The 25,469-nt window shown below is 37.0% G+C and overlaps 1 protein-coding gene across 1 annotated transcript in view; it reads left to right on the forward strand.

Annotated features, from left to right (window-relative positions):
* Positions 1-25,469, forward strand: part of ACSS3 (acyl-CoA synthetase short chain family member 3) — a 70,761-nt gene that overhangs the window by 16,998 nt on the left and 28,294 nt on the right. The window contains exons 4-9 of the mRNA XM_057377134.1: positions 2,819-2,953; positions 3,233-3,373; positions 5,648-5,728; positions 5,813-5,908; positions 15,278-15,429; positions 20,273-20,376. Coding sequence (XP_057233117.1) covers positions 2,819-2,953; positions 3,233-3,373; positions 5,648-5,728; positions 5,813-5,908; positions 15,278-15,429; positions 20,273-20,376 — 709 coding nt within the window. The remainder of the gene's footprint in view (positions 1-2,818; positions 2,954-3,232; positions 3,374-5,647; positions 5,729-5,812; positions 5,909-15,277; positions 15,430-20,272; positions 20,377-25,469) is intronic.

The raw sequence follows: 25,469 nt of genomic DNA on the forward strand, positions 1-25,469 counted from the left end.
ATAGATGGTAAAAATGCTGAATAAATAAAACAGTCACACAAAAACCTAACTTTTTATTAAGCTTTTATGTGAATTGGTTTAGATGTTGCATTACAGGGCCTGGTGTTGGTAAAATTAATTAGAAAGCGTTAAAGATGTGCACTGGAAAACTGGCTGTAAGATGCTCTTGTGGAAAAAGATCAAACTTCACATTCCATAGGAAAATCTGAGTGAAAGAAATAACTAGCACTTTCTAGTGACTATGAGGAGGTACATACACTTGGCCAAATTACTTTAATTTATCTTGAATTTTAAATAGGTCCAGGAATGCTGAAAAGTCCTGCATCTGATAATTTTTACTTGTGTCAGCTGCTGGCAGTTACAGGCATTCTGCAGTGAATTGTGATGAAGTGATACAGAGCATGAGAACCGGATTTTTTGTTATCTTTCCTTTCACCTGAGTCTGGGAATATGCAATTTGTAATATCAAAAGAATAGATAGGTTCACAGAATCATAGAACAATTGGAAGGGACCTTTTGAAGGTCATCTAGTCCAACTTCCCTGCAATGAGCAGGGGCATCTTCATTATCAGGTGTCGAACGTGAATGTGTCAAACATCACCTTGAGTATTCCCAGGGATGGAGCATCTACCTGCTCTCTGGGCAACCTGTGCCAGTGTTTCACCAGCCTCATTGTAAAAAATTTCCTCCTTATATTTAGTTTAAATCTACACTCTTTTAGTTTAAAACCTTACTTTGTCCTATTGCAGCAAGCATTGCACATGTCCAGCTTTTCATTCACCCGTGTCCCCAAGTCCTCCTTAGCAGGGCTGCTCTCAATCCCTCCATTTCCCAGAGTCCACTGATTTTTGGAGGGTTTCCCTGACACAGGTGCAGGACTTTGCTCTTGGCCCTGTTGAACCTCATTAGGTTGTTAAGGGCCTACTACTTGAGCTTGTCCRTGTTCCTCTGGATGGAATCCCATTCTTCAGGAGTGTCAGCTCCATCACTTGAGTAGTATTGGAAACTATAGAAGAATTTGTAGGAGGAGTATTTACAACAGAAGTGTTGGTTTTGTACCAATCCCTTCTATTATTGCGCCTTGCTTTATCTCATTTTTACTTCATAATGTGKTTTTTTTCTATAGCTCAGTATCTCTGTCATTTCTTCTCCAGCAGACCCTTGAACTCACCCTGTTTTTTCTTCAAAGTAGTTATATTTCTATCTAATTTTAACATACAGCACTACATGGAGCCGCAGAAGAGGTGGGAAATGGGTATATAAAAGCAGTATGGGAGCAGAGGTGCATGGAAAATGATGCCAGTAGGCAGAGAGGTAAAAAAGAGGAGTTAAAACCAGTATGGGACTTTGATTTGGACAGAGTGATCCATGATGCTTCTTYGCTTGGATAGTACATCACCTTAGCTAATTTAGTACTGGTTATTTTTAGATGTCTTTACTGCATACAAAGCATTTGATGAGCACAGGTGACTTCATTTCATGACTATAAAACTAGTGATAAGAGTCTTTCATCTTAATATTTGAGTACAACTGTGTGTCTTGTATTTATTACAGTCTAACTTCAGGGTGGCCTCCTGATAAACTTTAAGTTTAATTGCATTGTATTGTATCATATCATCTTTTATTAAATCAGTGCGTTCTGAAAAAGAAAATTGATGAATACTGAAATTTTAAAGCGCATCTGAAATCTTTATTTTGAATACATACCAATTAAGGCTCTTTCCTGAATGACAGATTTGGAGAGGAAACGCTTTATTATTGTATAAGAAAACAATTTAATCTGTGCTTTCTCTGCTGGATTTAGTACGGCCTTAACTATGGCACTGTGGTTTATGCCTACTTAATGAGATTTATGCTAATGTATACAAATAGTAAACGAGCTTGATCAAACTGAGTGGCGTATGATAAATAAACCTCTAAAACTTCAAAACAAAGGAGATTGAACTCAKCTTTTTCCAAGTAAAGTATGTTCTAACACATAGTTTTTTTGATGCTAACTTTTCTCTCCTGAAAAACAAGGAATAAAAATGTGGGTCTTTGGACCTGTCAGAATAGCTTATATGCAGATTTCTTGATTTAGGAAATCTTATATGAAAACATGTGGTTAATTTAATGACAAAGATGTGACATCCACATTTGGAAACAGAAATTAGTTTAAAAAGCCCCAGAACTATACAAATCTGATTTTAGTGGTTTTGCATCCTCAATCCTACAACCATCTCTTGAAAGACTCTATCCTTATTTTCCTCATGCACCTTATAACTTTAGCTTGTTCCCTTCCTGTATTTCTAGTTTCCTGCCATCTTTTGTTTGCCTTCTTCTTCCTTTTTCTCCTATTTTTCCTCTTCTGACTTTTATTGCAGGCTGTGAAAAAAGCCAGCAAAGTTCTACAGCTAATATTGAAATATGAAATTAAAAGCATTAGGAAGAAGGCAAAACAGTGCAGGTAACTGTTGACATCACTGCACCACTCTTCCTTAGTGGAGGAGCTAAGATGAACTTGGGTTTTTCTCTCTGTGTTTATTAATATTTGTGCAACTATTAAGAAGTTGATACTACTGATTTCTTACTCAAATTTATTTGAAAATAATAAAGCGTCAGAACTTATTAATGTTCTTCTGAGCAAAAAGCGATACTGTAGGATCTCACACAGTTGATTTATTCTAGAAAGCTGATCTAACCCCATTTCTAATTATGTAAAGATAAATTTTATACATTGAACATCATTATTTGGATAATTTCATGGAAAATGTTATTAAGTTACATATCTAAAATATATTGCAAATGTATATATTAAATAGTTTTGTTTTTTTTTTAGCCCAAACTTATTGTAACAGCAAGTTTTGGAGTAGAACCAAAAAGGAAAGTGGAATACATATCTCTTCTAGAAGGAGCACTGGCAAGGGTACAGAGCAAACCTGATAAAGTTCTTGTTTACAAACGACCTAATTTGGTGGGTGTACAGTTATAGTGCCTTTATGTTAACTTTCAGATTTTTGTGTAGTGCATGTGCCTTTACTTTTTTAGTCTATCTGTTACTATTTGTTTTCTAATTTTAAGGGTGAGCATTATATTCATAAGCTTTAAATACTAAATAGAAGTAATGCAATAGAGAGATTACAGAAAATTTAATAGTACCAGATAAAAATTTGAATAGTACATGGTTTTTGATTGAATTCTATTTGTTCCATCTGGTTTTCTTCTGACAATTTTTAAATTTTTCAATGGGTAGGGCCAAGTTCCTCTTACCAAAGGTCGTGATCTTGACTGGGAAGAAGAGCTTGCAMAAGCACAGCATTCTAAATGTGTCCCCGTTCCCTCAGACCATCCACTTTATATTCTGTATACATCTGGAACAACAGGTTTGCCCAAGGTAAAGGACTATCAGTAGTCTAAGTGTCTGTAACTAACTATTTGCAGTTCCCCTTGAAAAAATAAGTAATTGAAAAGTTTGAAAATGTTTACCAGAGCACAGTGCTATAAATGATAAGCATTTGCTAAAAATGGTTTAATCTCATTTATTCACATTTCACTACTTTAAAGGCAGTGTCTAGGAATAAACAATGTTTGTTTATCTAAATAGTAGTAATATAAAGATAAGGTGCATTTGCTTCAAATGTTTGTACAATACAAACTCTTGAGGATATCAAAATATCTTTTATTCAGTACTGTGTTTTAACATTTTTTACATAAGCATAGTATAGTCACTTAATGACAAGATTAGTTAATATGTCACTTGTGTGATAACATTTATTGCTGACTAATCCTGTTCATTATTTACATATTGGCTAATTTTCTTGTAGATAAAACATGGTGAATGAYATTAGAGATTAAATGGAACAAAGCAGGTTCTGAAGGCTTATGTTCCTGCACAATTCTCACTACACAATACCCTGAAAATAGCAGTTTAGATGAAGTGAAAATTAACAAAGGTTCTTTTTTGAAAATGTTTGCTTTTAAATGTAAATTAGTTTTAATGATCTATTTTTAAAGGATTGTATTTTAAAAGTGAACTGAATGTTTGCTTGGTACTTAAAATACTCTTTTCCAAGATGGAAGACAAGCTGAATATAATCTTCTGGCCGTAGTCTTGCCACCACTGATTCAGACAGTATCTCACATCCCTGGATACAACAGTTCTACTACTAAAAATTACTTAATGATGTTGCCTATAAAGTTCAGTATCTCTGAGTATGTAAGGGACAACAAGCATCAGTTTTGCTGAGAAAAATGTCTTCTGCTTTTATCTTCGATGTGGGCTCTTGAAAGCAAAGTATTAAAGTGTCTTAATGTTTTAAAGTATACAATTATATTGTCAAAAAGCCCAAGGTAAGATTCTTTGTTACAATAGGTATTTTCCTTGACTGAGTATCAATACAGTATCTCAGAGGTAATAGTTCTCAGAAGTTTAACTGTGTTGGCTCTGCAGAGAAAAATATAGATATGTTGAATCAATCGCCCTTACAAGAGGGAGGTTTTCAACTAGCAGGAAGCTACAAATAAGTCACTCTCAGTGAATAAAATTACTCTTTTATTCATTTAAGAAACTTAATTTAAATGGTCATCCAAGTAAAACTAGTTGGTTATGACCTTCATAAACCTTTTGTTGATCTCAGAGCAGGGGCTAAGTTAGAAGCTGAGTTGAACAAAGGCAATCTGCTGTCGGAAATTGGTGAATTGGAAAGTAAACCATTCTTTGTCTTACATGAACTCATTAAAATGGAGATTGGTATCTCTGCAGGCCTACRTTTCTTGGATGAGGCCTGAAAGTGCCTGCTTTATTCTATTAAGTACCTAAAGAGAATGTACCATGCCTAGCACAGACAACTGCATTGTAATGTCTGTGCAGTGCATGCTTTTTTGGTCCAGTGGATCTCATCTGAATTTTAGTTCAGGACACCAGAACATAGTTTACTTAATTTTTTTCTTTGAGGAATAATGTGCTAAAAGGTGATGAAATGTATATTGATCATACTAATATTGCGAAATATTTCCAAAATGTTGCTGTTAATGATTTTCCAGTTTTCAGTTTACCAGGGTGCATGATGCTATTGATAATCTCTCATTCTAATTTTCAAATCCCTCTTTTAGCTGAAGATTGGGATGGTATTCATTTAGCATTCATACGTGCACTTCAAGCTAGATAGTAAACTTTCCAAAACATCTTTAAAAAGAGGGCAGAAAGGTATGTTTCAGGGAGTAACTCACCCCAGTTGTCTTAGAGATTGTCTACTTTTCAGGTGCTTCTCTTTTCCAGAGAGGGTAGGCAATGAATTAAAAATATGCCTAGCATTTAGATGGTACAGTTTAAGTGAGGTAAATACTTAATTTCCTATTTTTTTTCTGCATATATTGACTAAATAATTGTATATCCAACTTGTATGACAGAATTTTAGCTTTATTAGTTATCTTCTGAATGTTTGTTTTATTTTATGTTTTTTTGTTTGTTTTCCAAAATTACTTCTTTAGTGGAAGTGTTAGTATGTTCTTATTGGAATAGATCCTTTTCTTAAGTGAGGAGTATTGGAGTTAGACAACTCTAATTCTATTGCTGCTGAAACATTAACATTTAATTGAAAACAGCAATACAATTGTACCCTCCAAATATGAATCTTAAATACTTAAACACTCAAATTTTCTCGTTTAGGGTGTTGTCAGACCAACAGGTGGCTATGCAGTTATGCTAAACTGGACCATGTCAGCTGTATATGGCCTCAAACCTGGTGAGGTAATTTTATTTAAATATCAATGTAAATATTTTTGGATGCCTCTTATAACTCCTAACTATAATTATGTTTATATTTAATTTTAGGTGTGGTGGGCAGCTTCTGATTTAGGCTGGGTTGTTGGTCATTCCTACATTTGCTATGGACCTCTCCTTCATGGTAATACTACAGTTTTGTATGAGGTATGATCCAGTCCTAAAAAAACCTCCTTGGAAAAGGCAGCATCTCCTCAGTACTGATGATCCAGATGATCCTATTTATGCCTGTCTATTCTTCTTGCCTTAGATGTTTAAATTGTACCTGTATCTTCAATGTTTATACTCTCCCACCTATTACAGTATTTTTAAAGGAAAATTTACTTCACCACCCTTGTGTACGTTTATGTGAAGGGTGATGGTCTGTAGCGTAAAGAATTCTGAAAAAAACAGCACTAGAAATGACAGACGGTGAAGTATACCTGTGTAATTGATTACACTACCTTTATTTTGGAATTAGGAGAGGGTGTTGTGTTTTCCATGTCTTGTGATGAAAAATACTTACTGGATCTGAGTTGGATACAGTTGAGTGTCACTGCTGGCCAAACAGCGACAAAAAAGAATAGATACAAAACACACAAAAGGTGGGCGAAAAAAACAGAGAGAAAGAAGGACTTTATTGTGGGACAAGCCTCTTTTATCCACTTTAGCAACTAGAGTATACATTTGTGTAAAACATACATTGGTTAAGAGACAGCTGTTTAATTAGTAATCAGAACATAATTGGTGAGTTTGCAAAAGCTACAGTATTAGTAATGCTTATAATTTCCAGCCACCTGCGTTCAATTCTACATTCCAATCTTCTTTTCTCAACAGTAGCCAAGGATGCGGCATTCCTCCTCCATGTAGGCTGTTAATATCCCTTTCTTTTCCCAGGCCTCAGTCACACACAATAATTGGCTGAGTTTCAGAATCAGGGCTTGTGGGGCCACTTTTTTCCCCCACAGTTGAGAGAGCTATATGGTTGGAACTAGAACTTCTAAGGAGACTTCTCTCCTTTCTAATATTCAAGGAAGCTGGACCCAAGACTCAGATGATGTTTGGGGCTTAGTCCTTTCCTTCAGGGGATGAAACTCAGTGGGGTGGAGAGGAGACTAGTCCTATTAGAGTGGCCTGCTCCAACCTGACTGCTGCTCAAAAAAGTAACCATGCTGCCTCACACTGTTATTTTTTCAGAATTTATTGTTAATTTTATCTCTAATCATGAGGGAGGAAGATAAATTATTTCTCTTTCCTACTGCTGGATTTTGTAATAGTGAGAGTTATGGCATTGGTGTTCCAGAATACTGAGCAAGGCGCAACCTGGACCATGACAGCATGTGCTCTGAAAGGCCCAAAAGCTTCTTTAACACCCTGTCACACCACCCTGTTAACAAAGTCAAACCAGTTGCAGTGTGAGCGGGTTGACAAGTAGTGCTGCATTAGTTGCAATTAGAAGAAGACCGTGTTCTTGATGAGGTGGCAAAACCATTCTTCAGATGTGCCGTGGTGTGTGTACCCCTACTGCAGATGTCATGAGCAGATGTTCAGGGGAGGGGAGAGCACTCCACAAAGCCCACTGATCATGAGCACATCAGCATCTTTAGTTCCAGGACCCACAGTCCGTGAGAAAAGTCTGAGCAAAAGTGTGCTACAACACTATACATGTCTATATGTGGGTGCCCCATTCCTGGAAGTGTTTAAGGCCAGGTTGGATGGAGCTGTGAGCAATTTGGTGTGGTGAAAGGTGTCCTTGCCCACAGCAGGAGGGTTGGAACTAGATGAATGTTTAAGGCCCCTTCCAACCCAGGCCCTTTTATGGTTCAGTATTTCTATGAAATGTGCCTGTAACCCTAGAGGACCCTTTCAGACAAAATGCAGGAACATCCCCTCTCTGCCTCAGAAGGTCCAGATGCCCACATGAATAAGTGTGCATACTCTTTTTCTGTGCATGTATTGAGTGAGGGACTGTGTTTAGAAGGTTTCTCATGTAATTAGGGTACTTGTTGCAGAGCTGTGAAAAGGTAGCATGCATCTCTGGATTGCCTGTGAGAGCTTCTCTGCCTTGAGAAACAATTTTCCAGGGGTTGTGGGCTGTGAGGGAAGTTTTGTGGAGCAACAAGCTCCATCAAAGACCACCTGCCCCATCCCAGCTCTCCTTAGATTCCACACAAAAGCCCAGTCACCATCTTAAATGCAGTGTATTAGGGACCTACCCAGTGGTGTAGTGGTACTGGTACTTCTAAGCAGGTCTTGTCCCTGCCCTGCAGTCAGCTCCTTGAGCAACAAATACCATTGAGGATGATACCTCATCTTTGAAATGTTTCTTTGAAAATGCAGTGTGTAAGATAGTGATTGTTGGTAATATGTTATCTTTTTCTCTGCCCCTAGTCATACTTGGGAACAGTCGTAAAGGGAAGGATGTGGCAGGCTGGAAACTGGTATAATTGAATTAGCCATATTTTTGGATGGAATTACTCGTGGAAGCATGTGAAGAGAGAAAAACTGAGGACAGAGAGAGAAGTGCTGGGGATCAGTTCTTTTTTAATAATTGCATAACATTTGCCAGATTGCAAGATATAAATGTCCAGCAGTATTCCTCCCATCCCACTCTATCCAATCCTCAGTCTGCAATGGATTGATGACTGTTTGCAGTGAAGGAGCAGAAAAAGTCCTCACACAAGTGCATTCATGCATGCTCCACCTATGACAAAGATATAAACTACTTATGCTAGAAAAAATAGAAACAAAATAATAAAAATATTTAAAAATAATTTTTAATCCTTTTAAAGGTTAATTCTGTTACAAAAGAATTCAATTTTCTAGGTTGTCTGGAAAAACCCCAGTGATATCCCACTGAACTTTAAGACTGGGGACCATGATTAACTTCTGGATCTTCTGAATAAGAAAGAGCAAAATCTTCATCCAGTAGCASAAATGCACATTTATAGACTGAAATATTTTGTTAGCTTGAGTATGAAATTATGATAGTCGAAATAATGTTTAAGTGCCTAATAGATGTTAATTAGATTCTTCATTCTAAAGGGGTTAATTCAGCACAACCGGAATAGTTAAGCAGAAGAGGAAAGCAGCCTAAGAAAATTGACAAGTGCTTGCAGTTAATCAAAAAGCTTGTACAGTGTTACACTGACTGCTTTTGAACACTGGTGACGTTCTAGATGACATTAAAATTGTTGCATGAATGGTCAGAAGAGAATCACTGCAATTGAGGGGTTTTCATTCTAGCAGGCTTAGAATTAGGGAAGAAGGAATCAGATGAAGTAAGGAGTCCTTCAGCATTTTCTGTTGCATAGTTGTCTTACCCTGAAGTTTTTGCTCTGTGTGAGTGCATGGGGATCAGTGTGATTGTTGTTATTGTACCTCTGCATTTCAACTATTGGTTTTAGGAAACAGAAGGAGTACCAGTCCTATTTTTTTAACAGTGAACATGAAAGAAAAATTAGAGTTAATGATGTGTTGGCCTACGTGTCTCCTTTGTGATTTTTTGCTCTTGATGTGAACATTGTTAAACAGAAATAGTACATTTCCCATTTGTTCCTTCCAAAATGCCACTAATCAAGGCTTTAGACAGTATTAATGACATAAGTGTCCTCTTTTTGAGAATTAAAAATAGGAAGAAAAGGAAGGTGTCTGTATACACACGAATAAAAATATTTGCAAAGAGAATAGTGCATAATTTTTCCTCTGCTCAGAAGACTGTATTAATAGTGAATATTCAGAAATTTTTTGTGAAACCTCCTAAACGGTTGCCTAATCATGTGTTTGGAGTACTATGTCCTGTTAGTATCAGTGTACTGTTTAATCATGGGGGAAGAACACCACATTCCTTCTGCCTGTGGACAGCTACTATTGAATGTAAACTGCGTTGACTTCAAAGCCTCACTACTTCAAGTGTTTTGTTTATTTTTTAAATTACTTAAGTGGCAACTTGTTATTTTAATAATTACAATGGAAACTATGCTTTCAGTTGTTAACACCTTTGTCAGGAATGTGTAAAAAGTGATGAATTCTTTTGAATACAAAAGCAAGAGTAATTTTTGTTTTATTTGTTTTAAATAATCTGTCTTTTGTTGTTTTTCTCCAATACATGACAAACTTAGTAAAAAATAAGTTACCTGAAGTCTCACAGTCAATTCTGGTTTGGTCTTGCTAGTGGGGTTTCAAGTTGTAAGGAACAGGGTGGCATAAAGTCTAGTTGCTACTTGTGATCCTGTGATACCAGGAAAAAGCATTGTAGTTCCAGTGTTTGGGACTTTGAACTGGAGCAAGGGTAAGGAAGATGATACCCACACTTGTCAAGAACCATGCATTAAGGACTTCATTTGAGTGGTTTAGAGAATTAAATTGTGGTTTAGAGAATTAACTATTGTCCCACACACAACAAGACATCTGTGTGCCTAGAGTCTCTCATAAAGCTCCCTGGAGTCCTGTAGTTGCAGCCAATCTGCAGGATACATAACAGCAACAGTTTTGAAAATACTCACCTTTGGAACAGTTCTTGGAGACATGAARCCTTTCTTGCTGTTTTTGTAAGCCAGTATCATCAGCTTACATACAAAAACTGTCTCTGAAGCCTGGCAGTGTTGTAATCAGTCTACCATCACTCCTGCTGACTGTGGAATGGATTCAGTAGGGCATGTCATCTCAAGTGTTTGGTGGAGGTTTGGCASCAAGGCTACCAGCAGAAGGATGAATGCCTCTGTATTCTTTTAAATCCTGACATGTCAGGATTTTGTGTATGCTTTGGCATCAGCAGGTTTTAGTGGCAATGAGTCCCATGCACAACATTTCCTACACAAAAATAATTCCCTCATAATTTTGGATTTAGCATTAGTTTAAGAACCCCTTGTTGTTAGGGGTCAGACAGAAAGGGAATTGATGCACTTTTACTCATGCATTGTTGGATATTTATTATAGCTCTTCTTCTGTGTCTCTTTCCTCAGATAATCTGTCCTGGTGGCTTCTCACTTTCTCCATACAAGACCTTTTCTATCCTATTGATGATTCTTGCTCTCTGTGAATCTTTTTTCATAATCATGTATGAAATCATAAACCATCAGCACATTTTGCCTCAGGAGTTTGTTTAGCTGTTCAACATCTCATAATTTACATGGCAAATCTAAGTGCTTCTAGAAAGATGTTGCTGTTTGTATGTTTTTTGCTTAGAGTCTCTTAGTGGTTATTAAAAGAAAATCTTTTCTATGTGAATCTTCACATCGGATAGAAGTGTCTGTTCTTTTCTCTTTTAAATTAGATGAGACAGATCACTCTCTTTCTGACTGGCCTGTTCACGTTTACTGTGCTCTAATTTCCTGTCAACCATAGATATTATTGCCAGTAACTTTTAAAATCAATTTTCATCTCCAGTATTGATGCAAATACTGAATAGCAACAAGTCTTGAACTGATGACTGCAGAAATCCAGTGGAAACATCTTATTTCCCCCAGCTGACTCAGCAGTCTGTCAGCGTAGTCTGAATTCAATTACTATGTGCTTTACTGTTTATATTGCTAACTTTTAAAAATAAAGTTAGCAATGTGGTAATAAGCCTCTTGTGGAAACTTGCAGTATTTCTTAAATTTTTTTGTGTAATAAATGAGAACTCTCTCTGGCAATTTTATTTGTAGGTTTTGGGCTCTGAAATTAATTTGCACTGTCTCAGATATGGCCTGCTTATGTGTAATAATCTGATTATTAGAAAGATGAATTAGACTGTAAACAAAACCATATGCCAAAGTGAATAGTATGGATTTTATTTATCAGTAAATATGAGGCAGAGAGAGAGACAGGAATAGAAAAAAAGAGAAGAGGAAGGGGAAAAGATAGATTAAGTGGAAAGTTAGTCACCACCCCACCCCCACTGTGGATCCAGCAGCATCCTCTTTGTCCTCTTCTGGTCTTCTCTGTGGTGGGGGTCCCACAAGATATAGAGTTCAATAGGTTTTAATACACATTCAGGTGTACATGGGAATGCCCAAGCGCCTCCCCTGTGAGGGAGTTTTGCACTGTTTTATGCAGCAGACTCTGGATCTGTTGCAAAACTTTGAATCAGGTGCAGTCCTCTGGTGGAAGGCCTGAGGAATGAGTCTGGGGCACTTTGGGAGTCTTTGATGGTTTATGACCCCATCTAAGACATGATAGCTTTCTCATGTGATTGTCCCATGGTGGCAGGTGTTCACTCTCTCTCTCTCTCTTGTATGGCCCCAAGGTTTTACCAGCACAGCCCCAAAAAACTCACCTATTCTCTCTTGGATTGATACTTTTTTCCCAGCCTGGTTTACTTCTCTGTAGACCTGAGGTAATTGGACAATAGCGCTACCTTTATCCTTGTCAGGTGGCTTAACTCACAGTCCAGATTCCCATCAGGGGGCATATTCGGCAGGATGGACTTTGGTGGTCCCAGATGAACAGTTGATCCTTTGCACGCTCTGCTACAGTGGGCAAAGTCCTTCAGTGATCTTAACAATATTTGATCCATTAACCATTTCAGTCTCACATGTTATGTCAGTTTTTGTTTATGCATTTGCTAGACTCTGATCAGACATCTGGGAAGTTTTACTACAGAATTAGTAAGAATATTTTACAGCTGTACCAGATTTTTTTTTCCTAAATGAATATCTTATTCTCTGGGTTATATTTTTTATCAACTGTCAAGTTAATTTTCTCTTCTTTCTACTGTTTGTGTTTTATTTAGTGTTCTCCTGTATCTGTTAACTCCAAACCTGAACTGCTTTAGCTTACCTGTGACATAAATATCCACCTATATATCAGAGTCCTGCATGCTTACCATGCACTCCTGCAGGTTTAACAGTTTGTGTGGAAGATGCTGTCAGACTCACGCTGAAAGTTTGAGGCACAGGCATCTCTGTGATGTAGCTCAGGCAGGGATCAGGTGTGAAATGGGACCTGAGAGGGAGTGGGTGTGCTCAGGGCCAGACATAGCCCTTTTACGGACTCGGGACTTTTCCATTTGGTTAAAAGTGACAGCCTACTTTATTACTGGTAGACTAACCAATTTCAGCTTGCTTCACAGCTAGGTGTTTTGGTATCCAGGATGATTGATGCTTGCTCAATTACATAATTATTTGAAGGGCAACTCGTGGAAATTTGGCATTTTTCTGAGTCTGAGACAATTTTTTTTAGCATTAGTGATGTGAGTTTGAACTCTTAACCAGGTGCCTACAGATCTGCAGGTATAGTGAGCATTACMGGGAGAGGATGTCAACTTGAACAAATAGGTTCATGAAAAAACATGAAAGTTGTGATGAAGAAGTCCGCTAGGGTGATCCTTCAAGACAGTCTGGCAAAAGAGTTTTCTTTGGGTACTCTGTGATATCTGACAGAAAAAAGAACATAACACTTTTTCAGCAAATGTAATTTTGCATTTTTTTTTTGTAATTGAGGATAAGCTAATTGTAAAAAGAAGGGTTTGGACATTGATTATACTATTCTTCTACTTGGGCCGAGAATATTTTTTTTCATTTGTTTTCTCTACTTTTGTTTCTCACTGCCTGCTTCTTCCTTTCAAAAAAAAAAAAAAGACTTATAAGGTGTGCATTCTATTTTTTCTTCTTTTTAAAAATCTCTTATGGTGTTCCTCTTTTTGAGCACATCTCTCACCAGCAGCAGTATCTCACTGTAGGACAGCAAAACCAATGGTATGTATCTAGCCTTGGCTGTTCTGTGTTCTTTGCGTAAGGGTTCATCAGTTCTCTTGCCAATGTTCAGGCCCAGCTGGATGCAGAGCAAGCCTGGGGAATAGAGGAGCATGGAGGGCAGGTGGGAGGGAGGGAAAGGGATGAATTTCTGTGAGCCTTCATTGCAGTCAGCATGCTGCTTATCGTATTGGGATTGGGCAACTAACTTGATTAGTATGTGTTTTCATAAAGGCACTTACTATGTTATTTCATTATCAGAATAAGAATATTGAATTTTGTAAATTCTGTCAAGGTATTTAAATGCCTCTGTTCCTTTTGTTTCTTGGTAAAATGAAAAGTATTAATTAGAGTTTTGTATGCTATATTTTGTCCACTGGGCCTATGAATCTGTTCAAATTTGCATTTGCACAAGGATGGTGAATGAATTTGTGACTGGTGAAGTGCAGAAAAGATGATGACATTTCAGTAGAAAAACTTTTTACATGTTTGTGGTTTCTTTATAAGGTACTAACGAAGCCATTTTTGCGGTGGGAAGTGTGTGTCTCAGCTTGTGTGCTCTATCAAAGATCATCTTCTGAGTGTGGCCTTTCTAATGGAAATGTTACAGTGATACCTGTAGAGCTAAAACTCATTCTATATTAACCTCTCAATTTCAGAACATGCACTGTGGTAATTACATATAGTAGCATTGTGAATGTATGAATCTATGCTGACTGCTTCTTAGATTTTCAACACCACAGAAAAGTATTCTCGATTGTTTTTTATTAGGATTACTTACCATTGAACAGTTTGTCATAAATGGTTACTTCTTGTGGGGAGCCTTTCTGGGGCTTGGCTGCGGGATAAGGGACCTGTGAATATTCTGGAACTGTCTGACCTTGGAGGCAGCAGTTGGCTGCCATTGGCCACGAGCGGCAGCTGCAGTTGACAGTTACAGGAGGCCGTTGTCCCGTGGACCCCCGTGACGGCTAGACCCGTGCAATGAACCTAATGATATAAGGGAGTCAGCTCGAGAGACTTGTAACAGCAGAGTTCGCCATAAAAGGCATTATGTAACGTTAGTAAACGTTAGTTACTGTTAGTATCGTTAGGGAACGTTAAAGTAAACGTTGATTACCGTTGGAAAGCATGGGCATAAAAGCCGTGGTTGCGTGTGGAATAAACGAGACTTGCAAGGTCATTCTGTGGTCGTGCATTTCTCCCGACGCTTGACAAATGGTGACTCCGACAACTTCTGTTTACAATTCTCTTGGCTATGCCCCTCAACTCAAGACAATATGTCATTTTAAATGAAAACAAACAACCTCAAACCAGACCACAATCTGGTAGCACACTAAAATAGAAAAGGGGCCCTTCAGCATCTCTCCAGGCTTCATGTAGGGTAGCATGAAGGTTCCAAGAGGCCAGTTGTAAGCAGCTAAGTGGAAATTTTTCAAGAACTGAGAAAAAATAGTAGGTAAGAAAAACAATGCCTTTGCATGGGGTATAGCTGCAGTACCACTGTGTCCAGAGACTCCTTGTTCAGAGGGTGTGTAGGTGTTTTCCATACTGCTTCTCAAGGTACATGACTCCCTCTGCTGCCAGTGCAGCAACAGCTCTTTGTATCTTTTCATTTGCATATCCATTTGTCCTGGTTTTCTAAGTAGTAACTAGTATATGGAGCCCAAAGCTTGTGAATTTATTTCTACAAGTGAATACACTCACAGAATAATTATTTTTAACAAAGCCTCCTTTTAAGTCTTACTTGAAATTGCTTCTGTTGCTGTGCTACTACTACTGTTACATGTTCAAATGTTGAACTGTCAAGGAATTATCAGGTATTTTTATCCTGTGACATTTTAAATTATTCTCTCCATAGGGGAAGCCTGTGGGAACACCAGATGCTGGTGCCTATTTCCGTGTGCTAGCAGAGCATGAAGTAGCTGCCCTCTTTACTTCACCAACTGCAATTAGAGCAATCCGTCAGCAGGACCCTGAGGCAGCCTTGGGAAAGCAGTACTCTCTGAAAAGGTGAGCTAAGGATACACTGGAAGCAGTTTTGTCCAGAAACAGGCTGGGTGAACTAAGAATAACGGAGTGTCTGGGGTTTTGTCCACCTCTGTAGAGTGCCATTTTAAGCCATTCTTGAAAATTTAGATGTACACATATTTGCTTATAAATTTATATTGATACTTTTGAGGAGATGAAAGCTGTTAAGGTGTCTATGACTAATGTTAAAAGCTTTTCCTGAGTTAGGATTCCTCTCCCATCTTCAACCAACTTTACTCCCCTGTGCTTATATACAGTCTTGGATTACGTCATCCTGTACTGTTTTCGTGCACGACCTCTCGTTTTGTTGAGTGCACAGGATCTTTAGTGTTTGTATAATCAGCAGCTAGTCAATGTTTTGGTTGCTCCCCCAAAACTTTGTTACTGTTTATGTGTCCAAAGAGTTATTTGCTATCTTGTAATGATTGTAAGGTGTTTATCACTATATTATCAACATGCTTCGAAGTCCTGACTGAGTTCATCTTCACAAATCCCCTGTGAGATGAGAGAGTGATATTATCTGTATTTTGCAGATGGGAAGCTGAGGCACAGAAATATTAAGGTCAAAGTCTTCTGTTAAACATTCTAAAAACGAAAAATATGTGGGTTTGGACTGCATCTAATCTTGAAGTTGAATAATTTGCTCAGCATTAAACAAGGACTCTGTCAGACTGTATATGCAGTGTTCAGTCGTAAGAACATCTATAACCACCCTTGTTCAAAGAGAAGAGGAAGATGCAAAGCCATGTTTCTTCATTAGATACATTCTTAATTGCTTAGGAAAGTTTATTATTAGTAAACTGGATTTACTCCTGAGCCGAATTTATTCTCATTCATGACAAGTTTATCATTATTTTCTTCCATCTGTTTTAAGTGCTATCATCAATCCTTACTCCTCCTTGAAATAAGAAACAAGCTCATTTGAGACACTAATGCACTGTTGTCCTATGACATTTATTGATAAGAAAGTGATTTGGATGCTAGAAAATTTAATTGCTGTTCCTTGGTATTTCATAGGCAATTACTTTGTCTTTAGAGTATTTGTTTAATGGGAAATCTGCTAGCCTGCTTCGTAAGTTGTCACATTTTCTGGCCAAGTGAGAATTCCAGATAAGATTCTCCTTGCAGTATCCGTTGCCACAGATGTAAAGAGGTATTCCATCATTCCTACTCGGTGCATATCAAACAAGCTTCTCTGCTTATCTTCAGCTTTAGTTTGTCTCATAATTCACTCAGCTTTGGACCATGTCATTCACTGGGATGTGATGTCTCTTTACTTAACCCTCTAATGCAGTATTTAGTATCTAGTAGGTGCAGTTGTTAAAGTATCAGGTGATTAAAATTTCCATTCTAGGAAAATACTTGTGTTTGGGTGTTACTTGGATGGACTTTTCTGTTCAAGGTCAAATGAATTCTGGGTGATTCAGCTGGAAAGTATTCTCAAATTCATTCGCTTGACCTATGATGCTTTCTTCTCTGTTACATGATGAAGAATCTTTGAAATGTCTTTCTGTTCTATGCACTAAAATGGATCCTTACTTTAGAGACTCCACATCCAGGAATGCGGTCCTGAAAAAGGTTTCCACCATGGCACACATTACTTCTGAAAAATTCTGTTAAAAAAATGATAAAGGTCAATGTCACTTTAAAAAAGTCATGTTTAAAAAAACAGTTACTGGTAAGGAGAAGAGGTGGTAGGCAATGCCCACTTTCATATGTAAAGTGGTATTTGATTTATAGCAGTAAATAGAATTATAAACAAACTTGTGTTCTTTTGAAATGACATAAGTTAGATAAATCTATGTTAAGAACTGGTGTTTCTGGCATCACTGGCCTTTGCACAAAATTATATATGAGTTTTCCAAAGGTTCTAGCGTGTATGCTTTAAATTCCTTGAGGCTATTGGAATAAAATCTTGGAACTTGTTCGCTTTTGACACAAAATGTCAACTATATCTTAAACAAAGGTCATGCTTAATAGTAAAAGAGGTGTTTAGTTTTTAATACTGTAGGTCAAACGCCTGGTTCAACCACGTATTTGTAGAGATCTAAAGAAACAGCTTTTGATAACATTCATTCCTGCTGAACATTGCTGCCCGTTGTGCTCAAAAAGCAAGTAACATCCAAATTCCATGAGCTTCCTCTACCTAGGCATATTCTGCTCAACTCCTTGAATCCATTCTCCTCTCCATAAGGTAGCTCCTTCAAGGAGTTGAGTGAAGCTCAAATTATTACCTATGTGAACATTTAAGCTTTTGGGAAGTAGTTTGGACATGTGGTTTCTTTTGTGCTTAGAGTGACACCAACATGAGGGGCTGTATTGAGCAATTTATATTGCTTCAGGAGCATTGCATTGTGTATTGCATTAGGAACATTGATCTGTCCTCTATACAAGGTGATGTTTGAAGTCCATTCTGCTGCTCTTGTATAGGGGCTAAAAGCTTAATTGTGGTGAATTTCATGTTACAAATATAGGTTTTCAGAACAGCTGAGGACATTTAACAGAAAGAATTTAAGACTTTAATTCCCAATTAGCTGCATTGCAAGGATAGATGATTGCAATAACAGGTGGACTGACATGCTTTAAAGTTTTAAGTGGTTGTTAAAAAATTGTTCAGTGGGATGTTTCTTGACCATTGCCATCCCTTCTTTTACTATACTGATTGAGAGGAGAAAATAATTCTATAATTCTTATGCTTTGTTAGACTTATGGCAGTTTGTTCTGATGCTTTTTTTGATCATTTTGTGCTGTAAGTTTGCCAAAGAGCTAATTTTTCTTCTCACAACGTAAATTTGATCTTGAGCCTGCAGATTATTAAATCTGATTTTAAAAGCTGGCAATTCAAAAGAGGGGTTTTGCTTTTGGCGCAGGGGATAACAAGTTACTTTTACTTAAGTCTTGTAATTTCTTGGTGTTTTAATAGCCCTATTTTAAAACAAAGACACTTTAATAGAATTTTTCAATGATGTATAAGGCTAATGAATTCATGAATTTAATTTTTAAATCATAGCTGCAATGTTGTTTTTAGCATGCCTAAAGATGGAATTTGGCATATAATGTAAATTGAACAGTGCTTACCAGCAGTGCCCTGCATGTGGACATGAGTCTTAAAAAGTCTCACAAAATATGTATTTGTGGTTAATACTTAAATAGTATTTTGTTTTCTTCTATCATAAACTGTAATCTGTGCTGCAGCTTCTAGTTAGCTATTGACTGTAATTGTCAGCAGTGGCTTGTGCTTTACAATTAAAAGCACTCAAGTGCAGTATACTGATTGGGGTCACGCTCATTACAGTCAGTATCTTCCAGTGTGCTCAGAAAGCAGTTTACCAAAATAATGTTGAATATTTATGAGTGCAGAAAACAAAGCCTATTTAATGTGGAAACTGCTTATACATTTTATCCCTTGCATTCTATTCTAAGAAAAAACACACTCCAAGCCCTCTTGGAGTGTCAGAAAGGAACCTTGGCTGAAACACTGTTCTGAAATTTAGGAAGTTGAATTCTTTCATCCACATGTTCAAGTTCAATGTGGTAATATTTTTCAAGATTTTCTGACTTTCATAAGTTAACTTGCAACTAGATGTAGAGTAAATTGACTTACCTATAACAGACTGTTCTTATGGCTACTTCTGTGATTGTTGACAGGTAAGAGCATTCTCAGGTTCTTATATCTAGCTGGTACGGGGTTGCCTATACTGGTGATTGGTCCCAATCTTTTGCCTATGGATGTTTTTTTTCCCTCTAACTATGGATCTGTAAATGAATGTAAAAGACAATAAACTCATATAATTTTTTTATATGTAGGCCAAACATCACTATAAAAACCCTTTAATTTTAGGGCATTTGGCTTGTTACACATAAGGTGTTGGATCCTATGTTTTACTTACCTTCTCTCCAGATGTCGCTCTACTCTCTACGTTCCCCTGCCTTGCATCTGCACAAGTAGGTCACTAGTCCTTATCCTGTGAGATGCAGCCTTTTATGCTGTCAGATTGTGCCTGCCCTCTGGAAGGGAATGTAGTGTGAATATCCAAAGCATGCTCTTCGGCTTGGGCCGCCTTGTTACAGTGTATCTGTGTTCTGCATATGCAAGGTCAACCTGTAGGTTCCCTCTTAGAGATATTATGAGTTTTGTGGTCAGACAGGCTGATCTGTGCATTTCAGTTTCTCATTTCTGACTCCATTGGGTTACTTTATCTGACTTCTCTCATCATTTCCTAATTTGCTTTTTGGATTTAATTTCCATTTCATGGGAAGATGAAACTCGTAGTCTTTCTAAATGACAACCCTCTGAAATGAAATTTGTGTCATGCCTAGCATATGTAAGAATTCTCTCCTTTTGTGGCCATGGGTCTACAGGTCTCCTTTTGAAGGACAAGAGTGAAGTCCTTTGTTCACAAGTTGTCTTCATTGAAAGTGGACTGAGAAAAGACTTGAAGTGAAACAAAATGTCGCTGAAATTCATCTGGCTGTGGAAGATTGTGCTGCAATGCTAACTAGGATATCTACCTAGTCACTGTGTACATAGCATTTAACTATTTTTTACTTTGACTGACAGTTGCTTGTCTCTGGTCTTCCAAGGCCTTTTTGCATTCAGCGAATAGTTTCTTATACATGGTGAAGTATTAAGTAGCTTAAATTAACACTGCAGATATTCTAACTCTTACTTAGTAGGAAAGAACATACAAAAAGTAAAGGCCTCTTTTATCTTTTCCCTTGATCTGGGACAGTGGCCAGATATATTTATGGTATTTATTATCTTGTTTTCTTTTTCCTTTCCATATCCAGATCAAGATACAGACTTATTTATTTTTATTTAAAGGTTCAGAACACTATTTGTAGCTGGTGAACACTGTGATGTGGACACACTAGAATGGTCAAAAAGAGTCTTCAAGGTACCTATCTTGGACCACTGGTGGCAAACTGGTGAGTGGTTTAAAATATCCTTCGTAAAATACAGTGAGGAGAGATTTTCAGAGTTGTTTCTTGAGTCTGAAGGTAAAACTGTTTTCTCTTTCCATGAACATTTAAATAAATGTAAAAAAAATTCAGGAGAAGTGTGTTTTGGAAGTRGTCTGAAAAGTGGCTTCAGGATATATTTAGAGCATCATGACATTTGTAAAAGCTATACAGAAGAAAAAAAGTGTTTTCTGGTATCAGTGCTTAAAAAAAGTTGACATCAGTATTTTTCCAGATGTGTGTTTATGTTGTGCATGTGTGACTGTTTTTTTGCCAGAAAGTTTGCTATTTAAGACTTAAACCTATATTTTTTTGTAGATATAATTTGGGTAATTAAAAATGAACAATCTTCAGCATAGAGTAGACTCTTTGTTCATTAATACTCTTCTGTATGGATACCATCCAACTTCTCTTGAGCTTAAGGAAGTGATCCTCGCATAACAGCCAGCTGTCCTGAAATCCTCTTCTCTGTATCCTATGAGATTCTTCTAAGCATATGGCTCCTTGATTATCTTTGTCATCAAGATACTGCATGAATTTGGATTTGTGTTGTCCTTCCAGAAGATTCCAGGGTGATTAAAATCCCCCATCAGAATGAAGGACTGTGAATGTGAGACTTGTTCTATTTGCTTGAAGAAGGCTTCATCTACTGGCCTCACTTTGGTCAGGTCTTCAGCAGATACCCACTGCAACAGCAGCAGCAAAAATGTTCATCTGTCTCCTGCTGGTCTTTGTCCAGAAGTTGTCAACTGGCTCCTAATCTGAGCTATGACAAGGGGAGCCCCCTCCCTTGAGGTGCAGCACCATCCACCATGCCTCCCAGTTCTTAATAGAATTCAAGCTAATAAACTACGTCTGTATTTAAAGTAGAGAATGGTCAGGTCTAGTAAGTGAGATGAAACAATGTTTCTCCCCATATTGTCATTTATTCTTGGACTTTCTTTGACATTAATATGCTCAAATGCTTGGGGAGAAGAAGTATGTTCTCCTTTTAAAAGGCTCCACTTGTCCGGGAGCACAGCAGCCATGGCTACAGGTAAAAGCAGCCTTCTCTTCTGCTGTTCACCCATCTCTTCTTTAGCAGAACAAAAAATATATCCAATTAACTGTGAAAAAACAAGCAATTCTATCACATTTATTCATGTCTGTCACTTGTCAAAATCTTGAAAGTGGATTTCTATGCTGCAAAAGTCTTTTCAACCAAACCAAAACAGTATTGGATTGCAGTACATGAGGTTAAAGGTGTGTACTGAATGTGAAATATTTTTCTGAGTAGATAGCTGGCTGTTTACTTCATTAGAAATATGCTAGGTTACTGACTGATGGCAGAATAGAGGACCCACAGATTCAGAAATAACAGTTTTCTGAGCTGTCTCCAAAAAAAAAAAAAAAAGACATACTAAAAGCACAAAATAAAAACCTCCAATCACTTTTTTTCAGGAGGAAGTTGATATTATTTGCTGTATTATGTAGAACTAATACATTTTTAAATATGTTTTTTTATAACAAAATGAAGTATCTTTTTTGCCACTTATTGCAGATGAAGTTATAAATTGTTGGTTTGTTATACTCAGATTGAAAGTCTCTGACTTACTCCTACATATGAAGATGCTTCTGACATTTGCTAGTCTGACAAATTGGTACTTATTCCCTAAGCTGATATTTTTCTGCTTTCTTCCAAAACAAGAGCATTACAGAACTGTGAGAAATGCTGGCATCTTAATTTTGCCTGAGTACTGTAGATGTTACTTATGCAGTTATGTCTGAGTTGGCTCTTTCAACTGAGGCTAAAGCAGAAGATGGAGGAGGAGGATAAGTATCTGGATAAGTAGTGTTTCTTGTATAATGGGGTAATTTCTATTCCTTTGTTAATGACTGAGGAAAGGAAGGAAAATATGACCTTTGTAGAGATGAGAAGTGACTGAGTCTCATTTGGAGATAGAAATGAGTATCAGTTAAGGGAAACAGAAGGCTGACAAAAGTATTATAAAATAGGGGTGTGAATCACGTCCTTCTTCAGGTTTAGTAAGATGTCTTCAAAGCTCTTGGCCCCTTTGCCATATATTAGAAATAATATTTATAGAAATAAATTAGTATGGACAAAGAAACGTGAATTTCTTTCATTTGTCCTTGAAAGATTTATGGAGTATGTGAAATCACTGTGAGTTGAAACAGTACTTTGAAACAGAAGAAAACTTTCATCAAGGGACTTCAAAGCAGATACGCCTGGAAAAGCTGATTGCTTAAAACTGATTTGTGTCAGTACACCTTCAACAATACACTCATTTTAAATGTAAATGTTTGTGTTACAAGTATAGTAAGCTCATCTTACAAAGTGTGAAAAATAAGTCACAGGATCAATGAGTGGCAAGTAGGATTTGAGGCAATAAGGATTGGGAAGAACTTGCTGTTTTCTTTGGAGATATCAAAAGGGATGAAAGATTGTTATTTTCCAATCCTGTGCTCAGCTGTACCTGGAGAGAGGAGAGTTTTGTTGGGGTTTGTGCAAGTGTTTAGTTATTGCTTATTTTTCAAATTGACACTTAGCACTTAAATAGCAATTTTCATCTTTAAAGTAGTTGCGCAAACACAAGCAATTAGTACTTTTAACATTCCTGTGAAGTAAGCACAGTTATTCCAGTCTTGCAGACATTAAATAAAGACAAGTATTTTACCCCAAGCTATTCAGGAAGGCTTAAATTAATTTTCAAAAAACAGATTTTTCTTTTATTTCTTWTTCTTTTTTTTTCTTTTTTTCTTTTTTCTTTTTCTTTTTTTTTTCCTGAGAGATGAATTTTTTTGTCTAATTTACAAAAGTTTTGTGATATTTTTTCTGAATTGCAAGAGGAATGCATATCCTGAGCATTGCTTTCTCTCTCTCTCTCTGTGTAGTTATGTTTTAAGTAAATGATACAGTTACTCTGTTTCAGCATTCCAGGTAACTAAATTACAAGGAGCCTTGCCAAATCTATTTGAAGTAACCTTAACAGTGTTTGGGTTGTACCTGCTGTGCCACATCACTCATCCTGAGCAAGGGGACTCAATACACAAAGAAATGTGAGTTTGGCTTATCTTGGTTTTGAAGCTAGCTTTGAGTTCTGGGAAAAAAAAAAAAAAAAACAAAAAAAAAAAACAAAAAACAAAAAAAACCAGCCAGGAGGTTGTGGTGAGCTGTGGAAGCAGAAGGCTCTGAAAGTTTGTGTTAAACATCTTCAGCTGCTTTCATGTTAGCTAAAAGACTTGACATTTTGAAAAAAATGGTAAGTCAGATTTCCATTTCATCATAATAAATATGGGATATAAATAATTTTTTACTCTTGATATTTTTAAATTAAAACATGTTGAGACTCTGAGGGTGTATAGGAATATTCAGATGAAACAGAACTGAAGCTGAAAATTCAGTGATAAAATTTAACTTGCAAAAAATCTCAGTCAAGAGACATGTTTCCATAGAACTTCTTTTTGTTGAGTACTATGGAAATCAAAGTTACAGTGTATGCATGTGTAGTAGGTTCAAATTGAAGTTATTTACTATTTCCTGAGTATCAGCTCACTAGCAGGAAAAACTATGAAACAATTGTGTACATTTTCTGTTTTAATGGAAATAGGCTGCCTTATCCAGTAAGGAATAGGTGTGTGCAGCAGGCATTAGGACAAAAATCAAATAGTGCTTGATACATTATGGCTGCTGAAAAATAAATTTATAATATGTGCACATTCTATGGGATGTTCAGAGACAGTATGATAAAATTTTCTGGTAGGAATTCTCCAAGTTCTGTAATACAATTGATAATGTACTCTATCCCTTTCAATTTTTTTTTTTTTTAATCTGTGTCTTACCTCTAAAAGATGCAAAGACTATGTTGGTAATATTTTAATTAGCACATACTGTTATTACGTAACTAAACACAGTGGTTTAATAATGGTTTTACAGATCTTTTATGAGGACTATATAAACAAAACAAGTGTATCATTGAATTCGATGTGAAAATATGAATCATGGGTAAGTGTACTCATGGGAATATATTTCAGTGGACTACTTCTTGGCACAATCATGTATGTAAATACACAAACATGTATTAATGTAGTCTCCAAGCAGCATGACTTGGTCCCCATACTTCAGTTTCCATTGTGTCTTGGCAACATTGGGCAGAATCTTCTTCATATTAGTATCTGGAAAGATGGATTTTGCAACTAAATTCTGTTAGCTAGCCTTTCCAGGTATACACTAAAGAATGGTTCCTTAGGTGAATTACCTTATCAGGCTAGACCTCCGTCTCCTGTTTGTCTACCGGATTCTACATTTTGTTCTTCAGTCATCTTTCGCTTTGCTGCATTCAAAACTGCAGATCAGTCCAGTGATTTTGTTTAATGTCATGAAATTTGCAGATCCAAAGGCAACAGGAAAGGTAAACTAAAGAAAGGATGGTGGTTAATTTGTACCAAGGAGTCAATTCTTGACATTTTGTTTGGAGTACCAGAAATTTAGTTCTGGAGTTGCAGGGACCAGGAATCAGGTTGAAATGAAAGAGATTAAACAAATTTCTTCTAAAGTCCAGGCAAGCAATTTAGCTTATCAGGTGCCTCGGTGTAGATGCAGTTCATGCTTTTTAAAGACATGTGCATCCTGTCAAGACTAGCATCATGTGTTTTTAGTGAAAGATGATAAGCTGAAGACAATTCTACGGAAGTAGGAATTACTCAGTAGAAACTTCTGCAGCCCTGACTTGCTGAGTCCCCTAAGCATTATTTGCTGGATAACTGAATTTATAAGAGGCATTAATGACATTTGGCATGTCTTCACCTGGAGGCTTGCATTCTGTCCTTTAAGGGTATAAATAATACAGATTGTTTCAGCTATTGTTTGTTCAGTAATCACATGTGGACTGTATATCATAAGTAACAGTAGCCCATCATTCTTTCAATGTCATCTTAGGACACCCAATTAAAATAGGCTTTTGGTTGCCCTTATTAAAGGAGAGAGAGGAAAAAGGTTTTTTTATTGGCCACGGGCATTGCCAAGGCAGACTGGCTTTTCAGTTCTGCGTGGTTTTATCATT

Source organism: Malurus melanocephalus, unplaced genomic scaffold (assembly GCF_030028575.1).
Source record: "Malurus melanocephalus ecotype Western Australia unplaced genomic scaffold, MMel_1.1 scaffold_301, whole genome shotgun sequence".
Lineage (NCBI taxonomy): Eukaryota > Metazoa > Chordata > Aves > Passeriformes > Maluridae > Malurus > Malurus melanocephalus.